The following is an 18,337-nucleotide window of genomic DNA, read 5'->3' on the forward strand; positions in this document are numbered from 1 at the left end:
AACAAGGGAGTTGGAATGTAAGGAAATTCATACATCATGATCGATCCCATAATCTCTTGTTCTTAGAATGTTTTTCAGCATAGAAGATCATGTTCGTGCTTAGTTATATTTCTACTTAAGTATTCCATTTTTAAAAAACAGCTATTGTAAGTGGTATTGTTTTTAAATTTTTGGTTTCCAATAGTCCATTGCTTTTATATAAAAATACAGTTGAAAGTAGATTTTTGTGTATTGACCTTGAATCTTACAACCTTTTTAAACTCACATAATTTTCCCAAGAGTTTTTGTTGTTGCTGTTTTTTCTTTTATTGCAGATTCCCTGGGATTTTTCTATGTGGATAATAATAGTGTGTGATAATAAAGGCAGTTCCTTCCTTCCTTCCTTCCTTCCTTCCTTCCTTCCTTCCTTCTTTCTTTCTTTCTTTCTTTCTTTCTTTCTTTCTTTCTTTCTTTCCTTCCTTCCTTTCTCCTTCCTCCCTCCCTCCCTCCCCTCTCCCCTCTCTTTCTCTCTCCCTTTCTTTCCTTCTTTTTCTTTCTTTCTTTCTTTCTTTCTTTCTTTCTTTCTTTCTTTCTTTCTTTCTTTCCTTTCTTTCTTTCTTTCTTTCTTTCTTTCTTTCTTTCTTTCTTTCTTTCTTTCTCTCTCTCTCTCTCTCTCTCTCTCTCTCTCTCTCTCTCTCTCTCTTTCTTTCTTTCTTTCTTTCTTTCTTTCTTTCTTTCTTTCTTTCTTCTTTCCTTCCTCCCTCCCTCCCTCCCTTCTTTCTTTCTTTCTTTCTTTCTTTCTTTCTTTCTTTCTTTCTTTCTTTCTTTCTTCTTTTGCCATTTTGTAGGAAGCCTTTCATTATACAGTTTAACAGAAGTGGAGGGACTGCCTATCCTTGCTTTATTCCTGTGTTAGGGGCAAAGCATTCCATTTTTTACCATTAGGTATGTTAAGTGAAGGTATTTTTTGTAGATTTCTTTTATCAGCTTAAAGAAGGTCATGTTTTCCCAAGTTGTGACATTTTTCCAGATTCTAAAACTGCTTGAGGTATGTATGCCTTGGGTAGAGTGACCAGGGAAGCTCTTTCCCTTCGGTCTTTAGATTAAGATACAACCGCCAGAATTTCTTGTCATGCTTTTCTTGAGATTCTCTATTTCTCTCTGAAGTTGCTTGCTCTCATTTTGGAATCCTTCCTTTAGTAACATGGCCTGTTCCTAAAAAGTGACAAATAAAGAGTAAATAAAGTACAGTAGTAAGCAAACCTCAACTTCTAGCTAGTTTCCACATTCTTAGTATTTAATTTCTTCTTGAAATTTTCTCTACCATTTAATATTCATTATACTTTCTCTTGGACATCCTAGCTGCATGATTGCTTTTCTTGAGCTTCCTTTAGCTAAGAGAGATTTTGGCTTATACCTTCTAATATAGTGATAAAATTAAATTATAAGTCCCATTAATTCTATACAACATATGTGGGCAATCTTAATCATATGTTTCTTTTCAAAATTTATAGACTCTTTTACACAAACACACACACACACACACACACACTCAGACTTTTATATACATACACATGACAGAAATAAAAATTCTCAAAATCAAAGGAAGTGTCTGAATCTTAGATCAGGGAATTTGATTTAAGCCTGCACAGCTTGGTGGCAAGAGTAGCAGGATATAAGTAAGGACATCAAGGCCCCTAACTGTCCACACTGGATTTCTGCAGAAAACTCACTACACAAACTAGGAGTAGGGCATAGCAAACAGGCAGGAGTGGCAGACACAGGTGTGAGAGGCAAGGAGTCTTTCTGCTCATAAAGGTTCTCTTAGAACCGAAGTCATACCAGCTGTGATAGAAAAACAGTGATTGTAGATTCCTCTAAGTTTGAAGGTGGTTCAGATATCTTACTGATCTGAGTGAACCTATAAAAGCTCATCTTTTCTGAACCTCTGTTTCTTCTCCTAAGGTATAGGTGCACAGCAATTCTTGCTCCATATAATATTAAGCAAGAGATACAGATAAGACATATTTACAGTGCCTGGAAGATAATAGCTACCATTGATTGAAGAATGTTCTGGTGAAGGACTGGATGTGAGATAAAGGAAAGTAATTTATTTTTTAAATAACCCGACATAGGCAGGCTCAAAGTCAGGCAGACAGACAGGGATTGAAAGGTATAAGTGGGCAAGCAAGGTCTTTCCGGGTTTCGTGTTCTAATGGCCAAACGAACAGAAAACAGAAAACAGAAAAATAGAAATATCAAGGTGATGCCATTAAATACCTTAAGTTTAAGAGCCAGAGCCTTCTCTTGCTCTGCCATTAATTGGGCCCTCTCCTGCTCCATCTTCTCAGTTAATTGTTTCACATGTTCCTGATAACTCCTTTCTTTCTCCTCCATCATCTGCTGATTCTTCTTTTGCATTTCCTCCAGCATTTTTGCTGCAGCCTCTGCAGATTCAGCTTTCACACGTTGCACTGCCAGGAGGAAAGGAAGAAGACAAATTCATGTGGGTGACCACCTCGCTTTTTCTTTATGAACTCACATGTCACTGTTGATGCTGACTGCATTTGCCCCACTGAGACTCACTTTGGCTAGTAGTAGGCATCTTTGCTCATCTGGCTCTCCTTTAAGGACCCCAGGTTGTCCAAGCCAAATTATTTAAACTTTTAAAAGCTGTTGAGGCTATCTAGTCTCCTGACTTGCTCCTCACCTTCGATCTCCTTTTCCTTTTCTGAGAGAGACTGGTCTGTTTGTAAAATTGCATCAGTCACAGACTCCTTGGACCTCAGGTATGTCTGAAGGACTTCTTCACTCTAGGATCCAGAGAAACTGGCATTAGTGAAAGGAAATCACTGGAAGCGCTTATTCCTATTTGCCCACCATCTTTTCCTGTAGGAATCACTTCTCTTGGCTCTGGTCCTTGTGCTGGTCAAGGTGCCCCTGTCACAGTGTGGGCACATGCTCCAGGTTGGCCAGGCCTGGCACCCAATGAAGCAGAATCCTTTGTAAGAGATTGATATAAATATAGATTGAGAGTCTCTGTTCTCTGAGTGAGGGCTCTACTTTTGGAGCTGTTGGTGCTGTGGTCCCATATGGGGTGAGGAATGAAGCCATCATAGAGAGAGCAGATCCCAGGAAAGGAGGTGGTGGGAGACTGGGAGGAAGGGAAGTGTGGGGTTGAGGGGAGCCAAGGAGAGACAGATAAATGCTGGTTACCTGTATTCCCTTCCTGGGTTCCTGAAGATACTTTTTCTTCAGCTCTTGCATAGTCTGCATTAAGAGATGATATCCTCCTGGTTTCGAATAGACCCCCTGCTTTATATCTTCTTCCATGGAATGGAAGATATCCTTAAGTAAAGCTGAGCAGCGATCTGATGATGCTTTCATATTCTCTTTACAAAAGTCATCTCGCCTTTTTTCTAGCTGGGCCTTTAATGTGAAAATAGGAAGTAGAAAGAGTACAGAGAAAATGCTAGCTTGACCTCAGGATTTTGTAAAGGCTTCTCAAAAACCAGTCTGTGACCCCTGTACAACTTACAGGCACCTCAGCAGGACCACATCCTTCCTCCTGATCCTATCTTTCTATTGAAGTCCCTTTGTCCTTGGAGGTGAAGTTCATGGCAGAGATTGCTAGCTTTATGTTAGCATTTATGCTACCCAGCTGCCGGTCATAGTGGGCCACGGCCTTTTGAACTGCAGCTGAGTTCTGTATCTGGGCCGAGGCCAGGACTGTGTTCTCCATGCAGGGCAGGTCCCCACTGCTGATGGCATTGACATAGGTCAGGACTAGGTTCTCTAGTCCTACAAATACACCTTTAGAAAGAAACTTCTGCTTTTCAAATTGGACCAGTGATTGCATATGGAAGAAAGGTGACTCAATGTAAGCCTGCTCAAGATAACTAAGACTACATTTTTCTTTGCTTTTGGCTATAATATTAAGTCGTCTGATAACAGCAAGCATGTAACTTGATGCAAAGCTCTGATGATTACCTGCATGCATTTATCTAAATTATGAGAAAGAGTATTAGTTTATGCATGAAAGGAAAGAAATGTTCAAACTTTTAAGTCAATGAAAATAAAATTGGTTCTTACTATAATAATAACAAATAGTGGTTTTTGTCATTTCGAAGTCTAGTGAGAATTCCTTCTCTCCTGATAAATACCCATTTTATTTTCTAGTAGTACTTTGCTTTCTGAGACCCTAATCCATATACACATAAGAAAAAAAATTACCGCTAATTCCCTTTGAAATAAATGGTCTACATCCTTGAAGGAATTCTTCATGAAGACTTCAATGGCCTCTTTCTCACTGGCCATGTGCAGGTCCAGGAGCTCTTGGAGGGTTTCTGTGGGCAGTTCAACCTTCTCACCCATCTGCTGGTCATAGTGGGCAATGGCCTTTTGCACTGCAGCCGAGTTCTCTATCTGGGCCAAGGCCAGGACTGCGTTCTCCATGCAGGGCAGGTCCCCACTGCTGATGGCATTGACATAGGTCAGCACCAGACTCTCCAGCCCTACAATAGAGACCAAAAGATAACATTTGTTATAGGTGGGGTGAGGAAACAGTCCATCCTCTAAAAATCTGGTTATATCTCTCAACACTCATTTGGCTCACAGCATCTATGTCCTCAGCATCACCTAGAAGTTTGCAAGAAATGCAGACCCTCAGCCCCTCCTCCAGATCAACTGAATTAAATCCTCCTCTGGGGAGATCTTGGATGATATGGATACATATCAAAGGGTGAGAACCTCTGTTCTAGGCACCATAGACCTGTGTTTATTGAGTGCATGTGCTTTACCCCTAAGCACCATTAGGACAGGAAACGTACCTCTTATTTATGTCTCTATCATCAGTTCTGGTCCATGGTAAGCATTTATAAAATCAATATTTGTGAAACAATGAAAAAGAAGTCCTGTACCCTGGCCAGGTGGCTCAGTTGGTTGGAGCATCGTCCCAGGCACCAAAAAGTTGTGGGTTTGATTCCTGGTCAGGGCACACACCTAGGTTGTAGGTTCAATCCCCATTTGAGTCGCATGCGGGAGGCAACTGATTAATGTTTCTCTCTCACATCGATGTTTTTTTCTTTCTCTCAAATTCATGGAAAAACATCCTTTGGTGAGGTTTAAAAAACTTATAATAAATTTGAAAAGGAGTCCTTCATTTTATTTATTCTGGCTGAACACTGTCCAAGGGAACTTTCTGTGGTGATGTTCCTGTTCTATATGCCCTGCCCAATATTGCAGCCCCTAGCCATGTAATCAGGATTATTAATTTTCTTTAATTCTAATTAGTCTACATTTAATTTTAGATAAATGTAGCTACTACACTTGTCTAGTAGCTATTATGTGGGATAGTACTGGTTTAGCTTATTAGGGCAATTTTAAGCAATAGAGTTTTTTATTTGTCCTTTTCTATCTTTTTTCACCCACGAAATCTGACTAATAAAATCTATTAGAAATGTTGTGTCATCTAGAATGTGCCACAGTAATAGTAGTAGATTTGCATTTTTCAAAGCTGAAACTAGGTGCATGCTCTTCCACATTCCTTTAGTCTTAACAGTGAGAGTAATGACTGGGGATAGGACTTACGGGCTCCATTGACCTGGATCCCTCCTGAAAGAGTTTTGACTTTGGATTTGGTAAAGATGTAGGAACAGAAGTCAGCAGCTTGTTGCACGAATTCGGGGTCCAGCTCATCATCATGCATTGTCTCAAGTTGGCCTAGCTTCTTCCTATGAGTGGGTCGATCAAAGATAAAGCATTTCTTCTTTGGGAAGAATTTTCGGATACAAAGTCGGGGCAAGTTATAATTTTTATCTTTAGCACTGGTACCTGGAGAAAGATAAAAACGGGCTTTGTTTAATATAGGGCCTTGGAAACTTTTTCTGTAAATGTCCAAATCATAAAACAGGTCAGGTGGTTTCTTTTCCTTGTATTCAATTCTGCTATATAGCATGAAAGCAGCCATGGACCATCTACATAGTATTTATCCAGTAAAACCTATTTGTACTATAGCTGGCAGGCTGCATTGACCATCATTTGCCTGTGGGCTTAGTTTGCCAACCCTGCCCTAGTGCATTGTCATGATTTAATCTATTTTTTTTTTAAATAAATGCCCATTCTACTCCATATATTTTTGCTAACTACAGCATCACAAGCCCTAAGCAGAGAGATAAAAATCAATCTGATCACAGGACAGGGAAAGATGAAAGAAAATGAAACTTGTTCTTAGAACAGGGGAGAAAATAATTCAAAATCAAATCCATGAACTTAGATATACAAGTATTAATTCTTAGAACTAGGCAGCTGAGAAGAAGTAGAAAACTATACATGTAAAACACTAAATAGAAACATAAAAGATGATGGTTCTAATGGCTGTGGTTCCCAATAATCAGTTCTCAGTCCCCGTTACCTTGCTTGAGTTTGAGTGAATTCTGCAGGTACTCATCTGCTGAGATGGGTTGCCCATCTACTTCCAATTCTAGGGAAAAATCCCTCAGCGTCCACACAAAATCTGGAAAGAAGCTCACAAAGTCAGCTGAGTCCTCAACCTCATTTGCATCAGGTGAAGATTTTGCCCTTATTTTATCTGTCAGCTCTGTCACATAGCTGAGTAGCAAACTAAGGAAAAATGGTCTAAAGGAACAGCGCCCCTCATTCCACATTAGTCCCACATATTCCAAACCTTTGTTTTGGCTTTGTTTCTAACACAAGTGTTAATTCTTCCTGCCCTTGAATTATTTTTTATACTTTCTCTTTTTGTGCTTGATTTGCCAAGATTCACATTCAGGGAGCTGGTTTTTAAGTACAGGCCTCCCCTCTGATTTTGATGCTATTCTGGACCACAAAAAGGATACTGCAGTTGGTCCATGGCCTGCTGGTTTATGGTCCCCATGCTATTGTACACCAAGGTGCTGCTCAGCAGTATTGCCAGGGCAAAGATCCAGGAGTCATTTTGGTTGTCACCCTGGAAATCAGAACACATTTGGGCCAGGATTATGCTTTATTCTCATGGCACTTTCCAGATCATCAGTAGTAAACAGATGCTCATTTAGTCAAGTAGCTTTTTTTAGATTAATGACTTATAAGAGGAAAACAAATCCAAATGAAAATGGTTGTTAGTAGGACTTGGACTTTGAAAAGTCTTCTGATTAGTATTTTTGGTGACACGTATTCTCACTAGGTCCTCTTATGACCATTGGCAGGTAATTGCAAAACAAATAGTCCAGATTGGTGGGCATTCTAAATCCTTAAATGTAATTTAATTTTCTCTATGTTTTTGCAGCAAAATTTTCTTATGTAAGAGTAATGATACTTATAGCTATTTTATCTAGTCATTATTATTCACCTAATACTTTCTATTCTTATTATATAGTCAAAACAATACTATGAGGCAAATATAGACCATTTGCATTGATTTTACAGATCAGAAAGCTGAGGGTAAAAGAAGTGAAATAATTTGCTAAGGCCAATGTGTTAATGACAGAGTTTAAATTTAAACAACAGTTTAGGACTTCTGAACATTAATCCTTAACTAAAGTTCTCTGCAAATAAGATTCATGGCTGATTTTGATTGTAATACCTTTATGCATTGGTGTTAACTGGCTTAGATTATAGCCTCTTGGTAATAATTAGAAAACTATCTAATAACCACTATGCTCTTCTGGGATTCTGCCTTATATTTTCATGATCCCTGATTGCAAAACTTGGTCTCTTAGTATGTAAACAGAAATGAGAAAAACTCATATGGTTTAGTGCCAGCTCCTATTTGAATAAAAATTAATATAATAATAATAAATTAAAAAAATTAAATAGTGTATACAATACCCAGAAATGAGGGGATTGTCTCCAAATTGCATCTTCAATGCTTACCTTCTCTATATCTCCCAGCCCCTCAGTGTCGAGCAGAACTAGGGTGCAGTTTGGTTCCTTAGGGTGAGGCACACACCACATCCAGATGCCTTTGGTGTGAGACTGAACCGTGGAGCCCAGAGAGAAGCCTTCAGGGGGAGAGGGAAGGGAGAGAGTGGAGTTTTCATAGCAGACATGTCTCAAAATGGAGATAAACATGAACATAATCAAGGTAAGGAGAGACTACAACCAGTAGCCTGGCTGACATGGCTCAGAGGTTGAGCATTGACATAAGAACCAGGAGGTCATGGTTCAATTATGGGGCAGGGTACATGCCCTGGTTATGGGCTCCATCCCTAGTGTGGGGTGTGCAGGAGGCAGATGATTAATGATTTTCTCTCTTCACTGATGTTTCTAACTCTTTATTTCTCTCCCTTCCTCTCTGAAATCAACAAAAATACATTTTTTAAAAAACACTACAATCAGTATTGATTTTACAGAGATACAGGGAAATTCAAATATCCAATGAATAAAAACATTCAACACCTCTTTATTATAAAAACGTTAACCAATTAGGCCTAGAAGAAAACTAACTCAACATAATAAAAGCCATATATGAAAACTAGAGGCCTGGTGTACGAAATTCGTGCTGGGGGGGGTGGAGGGGTGGGTGTCCCTCAGCCTGGCCTGTACCCTCTCCAATCTGGGACTCCTTGAAGGGTGTCCTACTGCCAGTTTACAGGGATTGGGCCTAAATTGGCAGTCAGACATCCCTGTCGCAATCTGGGACTGCTGGATCCTAACCGCTCACCTGCCTGCCTGCCTGATTGCTTCTAACCACTCTGCCTGCTGGCCTGCTCGCTCCCAAATGCCCCCTTCCACCAGCCTGCTGACCCCCAACTGCCCCTCCTGCCTGCCTGCTGACCCCCAACTGCCCCCACTGATGACCTGCTCACCCCCAACTGGCCCCCCTGCTGGTCTGCTCACCTCCAACTGCCCCCCACACTGGCCTGATTATCCCCAATGGCCCCCCACCAGGCTGATCACCCACAAATGCTGTCCCATCCTGGCCTGATCACCCACAACTGCCCTCCCCTCTTGGCCTCTAACTGCCTCTACCTTGGCCCCGCTGCCATGGCTTTGTCCAGAAAAACATCCAGAAGGTCTGGAAGGTCTCCCAGTTTAATTAGCATATTACCCAATTATTAGTATAGATAGAGGCCTGTTGCACGGGTAGGGGACGGCTGGTTTTCCCTGAAGGTTTTCCCAGATCAGGGTGGGGGTTCCCTTGGGGCATGGGGCAGCCCGGGCAAGGGGCCTGTGGTGGTTTGCAGGCTGGCCATGTCCCTATGGGGTGAGGGTCCTTGCTGGGGGGGGCATGGCCAGCCTGGTGAGGGGCTGAGGGCTGTTTTCCAGCTGGCCACATGCCCTTCAGGGTGGGGGTCCCCACTGGGGTGCCTGGCCAGCCTGGGTGAGGGGCTGATGGCTGTGTGCAGGCTGGTCAAGCCCCCCAGCAGGGCCCCTCACCCCATGGGGGTGTGGCCAGCCTGGCTTAGGGGCTGAGGGCTGTTTTCAGGATGGCCAAGCCCCTTGGTGAAACAGGCACCCAGCCACTCCTTGAGCAGAGGCCAGGGTGGGCTGGAAGCTTGGCTTCCTTCATCACCAGGGGCAACCCAAGCCTCCTGCTCACTCCAGGTCCATGGCCGCTGCCATCTTTGATGGGTTAATTTGCATACTTGCTCCTTATTGGGTTGTGGGCATAGTGGAGGGACGGTCAATTTGCATGTTTCTCTCTCATTTTTAATGTTTCTATCTCTCTCGCTCTCCCTGTCTGAAGTCAATAAAAACAAACAAACAAAAAAAACCAAGAAAAACACCACACATACAGCCAAATAACAGGTATTGGCAAGGATAGGGAGAAATTAGAATTCTGTGCATTTCTGGGAGAGATGTAAAATGGTAGAGTTACTGTGGGAAATGATATGGTGATTCTTTAAAAAAATTAAACAGAATTATAGGAAAAGAATACTAATTATGCTTTTAAAATGGAAATTAAGGGAAGTGGGAAGAGACAGAGAGTTGACTCTTTCAGACTACTGTAAGATAAGACCATAATGGTAGATTACAAGTTAGCTTTCAATATTCCTCCCCATCTCTACCTTGCTCTTCCTGTAACACCATACTCAAAGCTGGGAGTGTGGGTGGAGAGAAGGGATCTGGCAGAGCTTAGTTGGTGCCCCTCACCTTGTTTCTGCCCAGCCAGCTTGTTCATCAGGTAGGATTTGCCTGTGCGGTAGAGACCCACAATGGCCACCACCACAACAGGTTGTGTAATGGCAGACAGGATCTTCAAAGCTTCTGGGTTAACCACTAGTTGCGTGTTAGTGTTCTCAATGAGGCACACCGGGCCTGGCATCTGGATGTCTGAGGCCATGTCCAGGATGTCACCTTATCTGCAAGCAAAGAGATGGGATGGATTAGAACTTCCATTCTAAGTAGACCAAGAACTTTCACCAGGTTATTTTGATCCAGAAGGTAGGGTCATAAAATTCTTCAATGTCGCCAAAAGTTCTGTGTCAACAGTGAGATGGATGAGGGGAAGATCTGTATTGTTTTAGAATGTTACAGAAGTGCAATTAAAGTAGTTCATTAAAAAAACATTGGTATGAGAAGGACATAAACATTTAACCAATTTAATGGACAAAATCTTTAATTTACCATAGAAAACTTTCTTTTTAGATTCTCATTAAAATTTTTAGACTAGAGCCTGGCTGGTGTGGTTCAGTGGTTGAGCATGGTCCCGTGAACCAGGAGGTCAGGGCTCAATTCCTGGTCAGGTTACATGCCCAAGTTGCAGGCTTGATCCCCAGTAGGAGATGCATAAGAGGCAGCCAATCAATGTTTCACTCTCATTATTGATGTTTCCATCTCTCCATGTCCTTTTTTCTCTCTAAAATCAATAAAAGTATATAAAAATTTTTATTTGCTAGACATGAAATATAAAATAGAATAGAGTTTAGAGAATAGTTTACATCCTGGCCATATGTAAGAAATTTAATATTTATTTGTTTATTAATTCTACTATAAATAAAGACTGTTGGGAATAAATGTTTCATCATTTGATGTATGCTCTTTGGACAATTTTCATAGATTTTTTTTTTGTTAATCCTCATGGGAGGATATTTTCCCATTGAATTTTAGGGAGAGTAGAAGGGAGTGGCGAGAGAGAGAGAGAGGGGAACATCAATGTGAAACAGACACTTGGATTGGTTGCCTCCTGCACATGTCCCCACTGCAGCCATTTAATCCACCCTTCAATCCAAGGGTTGACACTATAACTACTGTGCAAAAACAGGGCATTTTTCACAGGTTTGAAATGTGTGTGTTTTCTACTAGTTGTCTTTATTTTGCAGAAGTGAGGGTTCACAGAGCTGTTTACACTGCTATTCTGGAAGTAGAACCAATATAACTTTCATTTTCTAATTTTATAAAAATGTATGACTGTATGAAAAACATGACTAGGGACCTGCCCAAAGCCTTGATATGGGCTTGTGCAAGTAAAGGGCTATATACTTCAACTTCATTAGCTTCATAAAAAACTAGCCTCCAACTAAAAGGTGGTAAGAGTGCACAACTGCAAATACTGAATATTGCCCAAAACCTTGTTTGTCTGTACATGTGTTTGGTGTAAGGGAACAAAAAACTATGAAATATGGATTAAAAGGTCAGGAGGCAGATCAGGAGAGCCTAAGTTTTTTGATGAAAATATATTTCCAGTCATACACTTGTAGGTTTTCTGTTTTGTTCTGTTTTTCCATTTGGTAGATGAGAAGGAGAAGTAGGAAGAAGACAGGAGGGGAGAAACCTGGGGAAAGAGAGGGAGAGAAAGAGCTGAAAGGAGAGAGAGAGAGAGGGTTGTCAGACAAGTAGGTGATGAGTAAAGTTCTTGCCAAGCCAAGGAATTCAGAGGCAGTTTCCAGAAAGCAAAAACAAACCTGCTTGAGAGCACAGAGAGGTCATGTATACAAAATGTTGGCTTTAGCAATGCAAGTTCTTTAAAAAGAAAACTTTTTAGTAAAGTATTGGGGCCAAATTCTACTTGTAAGTGGTAAGAAAGAAGTTGGCCCTAAGAAATTGGATCTAGTGGACTGGGGCTATTTTTTATTTAAAAAATTGTTATTTTCCAATTACAGTTGACAATCAATGTTATATGAGTTTCAGTGTACTACATAGTGGTTAGACATTTGTATACCTTAAAAGGATCCCTTCTATGGGTCTAGTACGTACATGTCAGCATACATGATTATTACAATACTAGAGGCCAGGTGCATGAATTAGTGCATGAGGCAGGGGTTCCCTTGGTCTGGCTGGCAATTGGGGCCAAATGGGGTATCTTGCCCAGTTGCAATTGGGGCCGATTGGGGCTGGCCAGTCGGGGGAGTGGGGCCATGGCAGGTTGGCCAGCCTTGGGGAGGGGCCACAGGAGGTTGGCCAGTTGTGAGAGGTTAGCTGTGGGAGCACACTGACCACCAGGGTGCAGCTCTTGCTTTGAGCCTCTGTCCCCTGGTGGTCAGTGTGCATCATAGTGACAAGTCGACCATTCATTCAGCCGCTTAGGCTTTTATCTATATCTATATCTATATCTATATCTATATCTATATCTATATCTATATCTATATCTATATCTATATCTATATCTATATACACTAGATGCCTGGTGCACAAGATTCGTGCATTTAGGCGGGGTCCCTCAGCCCAGCCTGCATCTTCTCGCAGTATGGGACCCCTTGCTTCTTACACCCTCCTGCTCGCCCCTGCTTCTTACCACTCGGCTTGCTGCTCCTGAGCACTGCCGCAGAAGCAGGAGAGGCTCCTGCCACTGCCGCTGCACTCGCCAGCCGTGAGCCCAGCTTTTGCCTGAGCGGCCTTCCCCCTGTGGGAGCACACTGTCCACCAGGGATCAGCTTCTGCATTGAGCATCTGCCCCCTGGTGGTCATTGTGCATCATAGCGACCAGTTGTTCTGGTCTATCAGCTGTAATGGTCGCTTAGGCTTTTATTATATAGACGAGAGGCCTGATGCACAAACATTTGTGCAAGAGTAGGCCTTCCTTCCCCCGGCTCCTGGCACCGGCCTTCCTCCTCCAGCTGCATGTAGGCACCTGGGACCTGAGCTGGCTTCCCTTGGGCTGCTCGTAGGCACTCAGAACCTGGGCTGGCTTCCCTCCAGCCCCAGATTCATCAGGAAGGATGTCCAGAATGATGTCTGGTCTAATTAGCATATTACCCTTTTATTATAGATTATTGACTATATTCTCTAGGCTTTACTTTCCATCCCTGTGACTGTTCTGTAACTGCCAATTTGTATTCTTAATTCTTTCCCCATTTTCACCCAGCCCCCATCCTTCCTCACATATGGCAACCAGAACTTGAGTTACTTTTAAATGAAGTAATCTACTTTAAACAAAGCTCATCTGTCTGTATGACTAAAATGTCTGGTGTTTTTGTGAATCTTCATCTTTCACTCTGAGTTTCAGGTTTTTCCTTCTTCTTTTTTAACAGTGTCAGGTGGCTGTTTATGCTGCATCTCATTTTCTGTGCTTCTTTCTCATGAAAATAACATATCTACAGCCCTTTCGATGTGTCCTCTGCAGTCAGATCAGATTGAGCAATTGCCATAAAAAAAATGGTAATTTAACTGTGTCTGCAGCCAACACAACCTTGGCAAAGAGAAAGACAACCGTAATGCATTTCAAACTCTGAGCCCTAGCCCCATGTCTGCTGCTGCCTATTCCTCCAGGCACAGTAGTGACACTTAGGGATGTGCTGCCACCTGATATTGCGGGGATTGCACCTCAATGCCTGTACCACACGGGCTCTGCTGCAACCTATCTTCATGCTCATCATTCTCTGCACAATGAGCTGACCCTTATACAGCCCTTCCCACCGTGCCCTAACCTTATCCTGGACTCCATTTCTCAGAGTATAGGTCCAGAGTATAGGAGAGAAAGCTGCTCTGATGAAAAAATAAAGTTCTTACCTGTGTAGGTTGGAGTGGTTTGTTATTTCTCTGCCTTTCACTGGATGGGATGATTGGGCTTTTATTTAAACTCCAATGTGAAGTGGCTGTCCTGAATTGCTTACTTTGAAATGAAGGGTTTAGAGTAATGTGAAACTGAAAGCACTGCGTAAAAAGCAGTTACTCAACAACCATAAAAACAATATCTGCAAGCTATGCAAACAGGAGGGTACATGGACTTTATAGGATTTCTTATCTAGTTCATGACAGGTCAGCAGAGGACATTTGGCTCAGGTGGACTAGAAAGTCCTGAAGGAGAAAGTGGCTCCAGCCTCATTTCATGGAACAACCTGCAGTCGCCTTATCCAGCTCAACAGGAGGAAGTTACACCAAGGGCGAGACAGCAGGCCAAGGATAACAACTGCAGCTTACGGCCCACAGTCTCAAGGGCCAGCACTAATCAGGTTGAAGGACAATGGACTCCATCTAATCAGACTAGAACACTTACATTCCCCAGCCTCCACCCCTTGCGGTTTTGCACATAAAATTCAACCCTAAGGACAGTGCACACTGAGTGCTAACCTTTCTCTGTTGTGGCTCCATCCCCCCATTCCCTCTAATGAACTTCCCTCCTGCTTGCTCGCTGTGTCCGCCTAATTCCTTGAGTGACTTTAATCTTAGAGCTCAGTTTGACCAAAGCTCCATTGCTGGTTTCTGGTGGGTGTGGTCAATAAGATGTGGCTCCCTCTTCCCCTCTTTCAAGCAGGGTAAGTTATGTCATTGGGAGAAGCAGGCCACCAGTATTTCTTATTGCTATTTACACTGAGTTGCAGAGACTAAATTCCTGGAGGCTGGGGCTCCAACTTGTACCCAGGCCCACTTATAGAGTGAAGACTCTAGCTGATGCATAGCAGGCTGAGATTGCCTGGCCTGATCACCCTCTCTCTGGCTCACTTGCAGGAAGGAGTTTCCAAGCTGGGAGAGGCAAGTGGGGAAGACCAGAGGCTACCATCCCTGTCCAGGGGAGGAGCTGTGGCTCAGAGATATTTGTCCAGGGAGAGAGGCAGTGCATAAATACAGAGATCTCTGAAGTTCTCCCCCAAAGAACAGATTTTATTTGAAACAGTGTGGGGACTTGAAGAAACTTTATTGCTAGCACATCGACTTTACAAAAAACACAAAAGGAGGTTTTTAGCAGTTGGGAGCAAGATCAGGCCGGCAGGGGAGGGCAGTTGGGGGCGAGATCAGGCTGGCAGGGGAGGGCTGTTGAAAGCAAGTGACCTCAGATGGTAATACAAATCCATATTGAAGAACAAGAGCTCAAATAAGGGAAATGTGTAATTATAAAAGACAGTATAAATACAGATTTCCTCTCCTTTCTCCTATTAACAGGTTTTAAGAAGTAACTGTATACAACAATCCTAATATATAAAAAGCCAGGGGCCGTCACAACCAAAACAACTGGACAGATGACCTAATAACAGGCTGCATGAGGCCACAAGGTTGGCAGGGTGGGTAGTGAGGGACGACTATATGACTGAACAGCACACTGCATGGGGCAACCATGCCAGCAGGGGGGTTAGTGACAGATGACCAAATGACTGAACAGCAGGCTGTGTGGGGCAACCAGGCCAGTGGCAGGGGTGCAGTAAGGGTTGACCAGGCCAGCAGAGGGGGCAAATGGGGGTGACTAGGCTGGCAGGGAAGGCAGTAAGGGGCAACTAGGCTGGCGGGGGGGGGGGCAGTTAGGGGCAACCAGGCCAGTGGGGGTGGCAGTTGGGGGTGACCAGGCCAGCAGGGGAGGCAGTTGGGAGACTTCAGTCATTATGGACCCTAGGATATGGGTTTAGACCAGCAGTCAGACATCCCCCAAGGGGCCCCTGATTGGAGAAGGTGCAGGCTGGGCTGAGAGACCCTGTCCCCTGTGCATGAATTTCGTGTACTGGGCCACTAGTATAGATATAATATGTAACATATATGGAAAATTAATAGCACTAATTGAAGGTAAGAGGGAATAGCTTTATAGGAGTAACTGTTCAGTATTTCACTGGAATTAATTTAGCATAAAGTTGAGGTATATTCTTTTTCTTTTAAAGTTTATTAAATTTATCGGAGTGACATTGATTAGTAAACTTATATGGATTTCAAGTATACAATTCTATAATACATCATCTGTATATTGTATGTTTGCCACCCAAAGTCAAGTCTTGTTCTGTCACCATTTATCCCCCCTTTTCTCTCTTCTACCTTTCCACACCCATTTGCTTCTAGTAATCACCATACTGTTGTCTATATATATGAGGATTTTTTTTGTGTTTGTTTTTTTGGCTTAATCTTTTCACCTTTTTCACCCAATCTCTCAATTCCCTTTCCCCTCTGAGGTCCTGGAGAGTATTATGCTAAGTGAAGTAAGCCACTCAGAGGAAGACAAATACCATATGGTTTTACTTATATGTGGAGTCTAATTAACAAAATAAACTAACAAAGAAAATAGAAACACTCATAGATACAGAGAACAGATTGAAGTATATTTTGAGAAATATATACAGTATATACACTGAGTGGCCAGATTATTATAATCTCTGAATGCATAATAATCTGGCCACTCAGTGTATATCCTATATAATAAAAGGCTAATATGCAAATTGTCCCCTCAACCAGGAGTTCGACCAGCAGGCAGGCCGGCCAAACGCCCATGTCCCCTCCCACTAGCCAGGCTGGCCGGACCCCACCCATGCATGAATTCATGCACTGGGCCTCTAACATGTGTGTGTGTGTGTGTGTGTGTGTATACACACACACACACACACACACACACACACACACACACACACATTGAGTGGCCAGATTATTATACACACACACACACACACATTGAGTGGCCAGATTATTATGCATTCAGAGATCATAATAATCTGGCCATTCAGTACAGTATATGTATATATATATATATATATATATATATATATATATATATAGTATATATATACACATATATACACATACACACACACATATATATACACATATACACACACACACATATATGTGTGCGTGTGTATATATGTGTATATATATATACTGTATATATATATACTGTGTGTGTGTGTATGTATGTGTGTGTGTGTATATATATATATATATATATATATATATATATATATACTGTACTGAATGGCCAGATTATTATGATCTCTGAATGCATGATAATCTGGCCACTCAATGTGTGTGTGTGTGTGTGTGTGTGTGTGTGTGTATACATGTTAGAGGCCCAGTACATGAATATATATATATATATATATATATGTATATATATATATATATATATATGCCCTGGAGTACCATTAAGGAAACAACAGATCTCAATTAATATCCTTTCACCTTAGGACACTCTAAAATAAGAGCCAAATAAACCCAAAGCAAGCAGATGGAAAAAATAGAGATTGATGTAAATGATTTTAATGAAATAGATAATGGGAAAATACAGAAAAAAATCAGTGAAAGCAAAAGCTGGTCCTTTGTAAAGATCATCAATGTTGACACACTTTTAGCTAACCTGGTCACAAAGAGAAGAAAGGAGACTGAAATTAGTAAAATTAGGAATGAAAAATAGGATATTACTATTGACAAAAATAAAAAATAAAAAAGATTATAAGGCAATACTATGAACAACTATATGGCAACAAATTAGATTAAAAATGGACAAATTTCTAGAAAGACACAAACTACTGAAACTGCCCCAAGAAGAATAGCTCCTCTGAATAGACTTGTAACAAATAAAGAGGTTGAAACTACCACCAAGAAAAGCTCTGGCCCGAATGGCTTCACTGGTGATTTCTACCAAATCTTGAAAGAAGAATTAATATCCATTCCTCACAAACCTGGCCAAAAATACAAAATTCCCTTAATGTTATTTTACCACATACTTTCTTTCTCTGTCTGAACTACTTGAGAGTTAGTTACAGACAGAATGCCTCAATAATCCACTGTATATTTCTTTAAAAAATTACACAGAAAAGTAATTTTTTTAAAGGAAATACATCTTGTGCTTCCAATTACATAGTCCATTTCCTTCTATATTAGCCATCTGCTGATGTCCGTGTAGACAGTTGTCTGTTTGGTTGTGTGAAGCACATGTTTGTGATGGACAAATTGTTTGTCTCACAGAACTTCATGCTTTGTGTCTGACCGCCAGTCCAAATTTTCCAATGACGTTTGATTCTGCTTTATTTCCTACTTGTGCATTCTAGTCACGGATTGTTAGCATGTCTTGTTATGATGTGTGGTCAATTTCTTCTTGAATACTTGCATAAAAGCATTCAATTTCATTTTATTCAGCTCAGTAAAATGAAAAAAGAAGAGAGGGACAAAAAAATAGGAAAATGCATCAGTGTTCTAGCACTTCCTTTTGCTGTGCAGCATGTGGGTCCAAACACCATGTGTTTCGCACAATCACTAAACACGTAGTAAATGCAAACACCACTGTGGT

General features: G+C 41.6%; 1 protein-coding gene across 1 annotated transcript; it reads right to left on the reverse strand.

Annotated features, from left to right (window-relative positions):
* Positions 1-1,077: 1,077 nt before the first annotated feature.
* On the reverse strand, positions 1,078-10,264 carry LOC308241094 (guanylate-binding protein 1-like; the record flags this gene model as incomplete). The annotated part of the gene is made up of 10 exons (XM_080654648.1): positions 1,078-1,194; positions 2,260-2,453; positions 2,690-2,792; positions 3,196-3,408; positions 4,213-4,493; positions 5,569-5,811; positions 6,392-6,588; positions 6,837-6,946; positions 7,852-7,979; positions 10,075-10,264. The coding sequence occupies 10 exons, from the start codon at positions 10,262-10,264 to the stop codon at positions 1,078-1,080; spliced, it is 1,776 nt and encodes a 591-aa protein (XP_080510774.1).
* Between the last annotated feature and the right edge of the window lie 8,073 nt (positions 10,265-18,337).

The sequence above is a fragment of the Plecotus auritus genome (genome assembly GCF_963455305.1).
Source record: "Plecotus auritus genome assembly, chromosome: 2".
NCBI classification, from domain to species: domain Eukaryota; kingdom Metazoa; phylum Chordata; class Mammalia; order Chiroptera; family Vespertilionidae; genus Plecotus; species Plecotus auritus.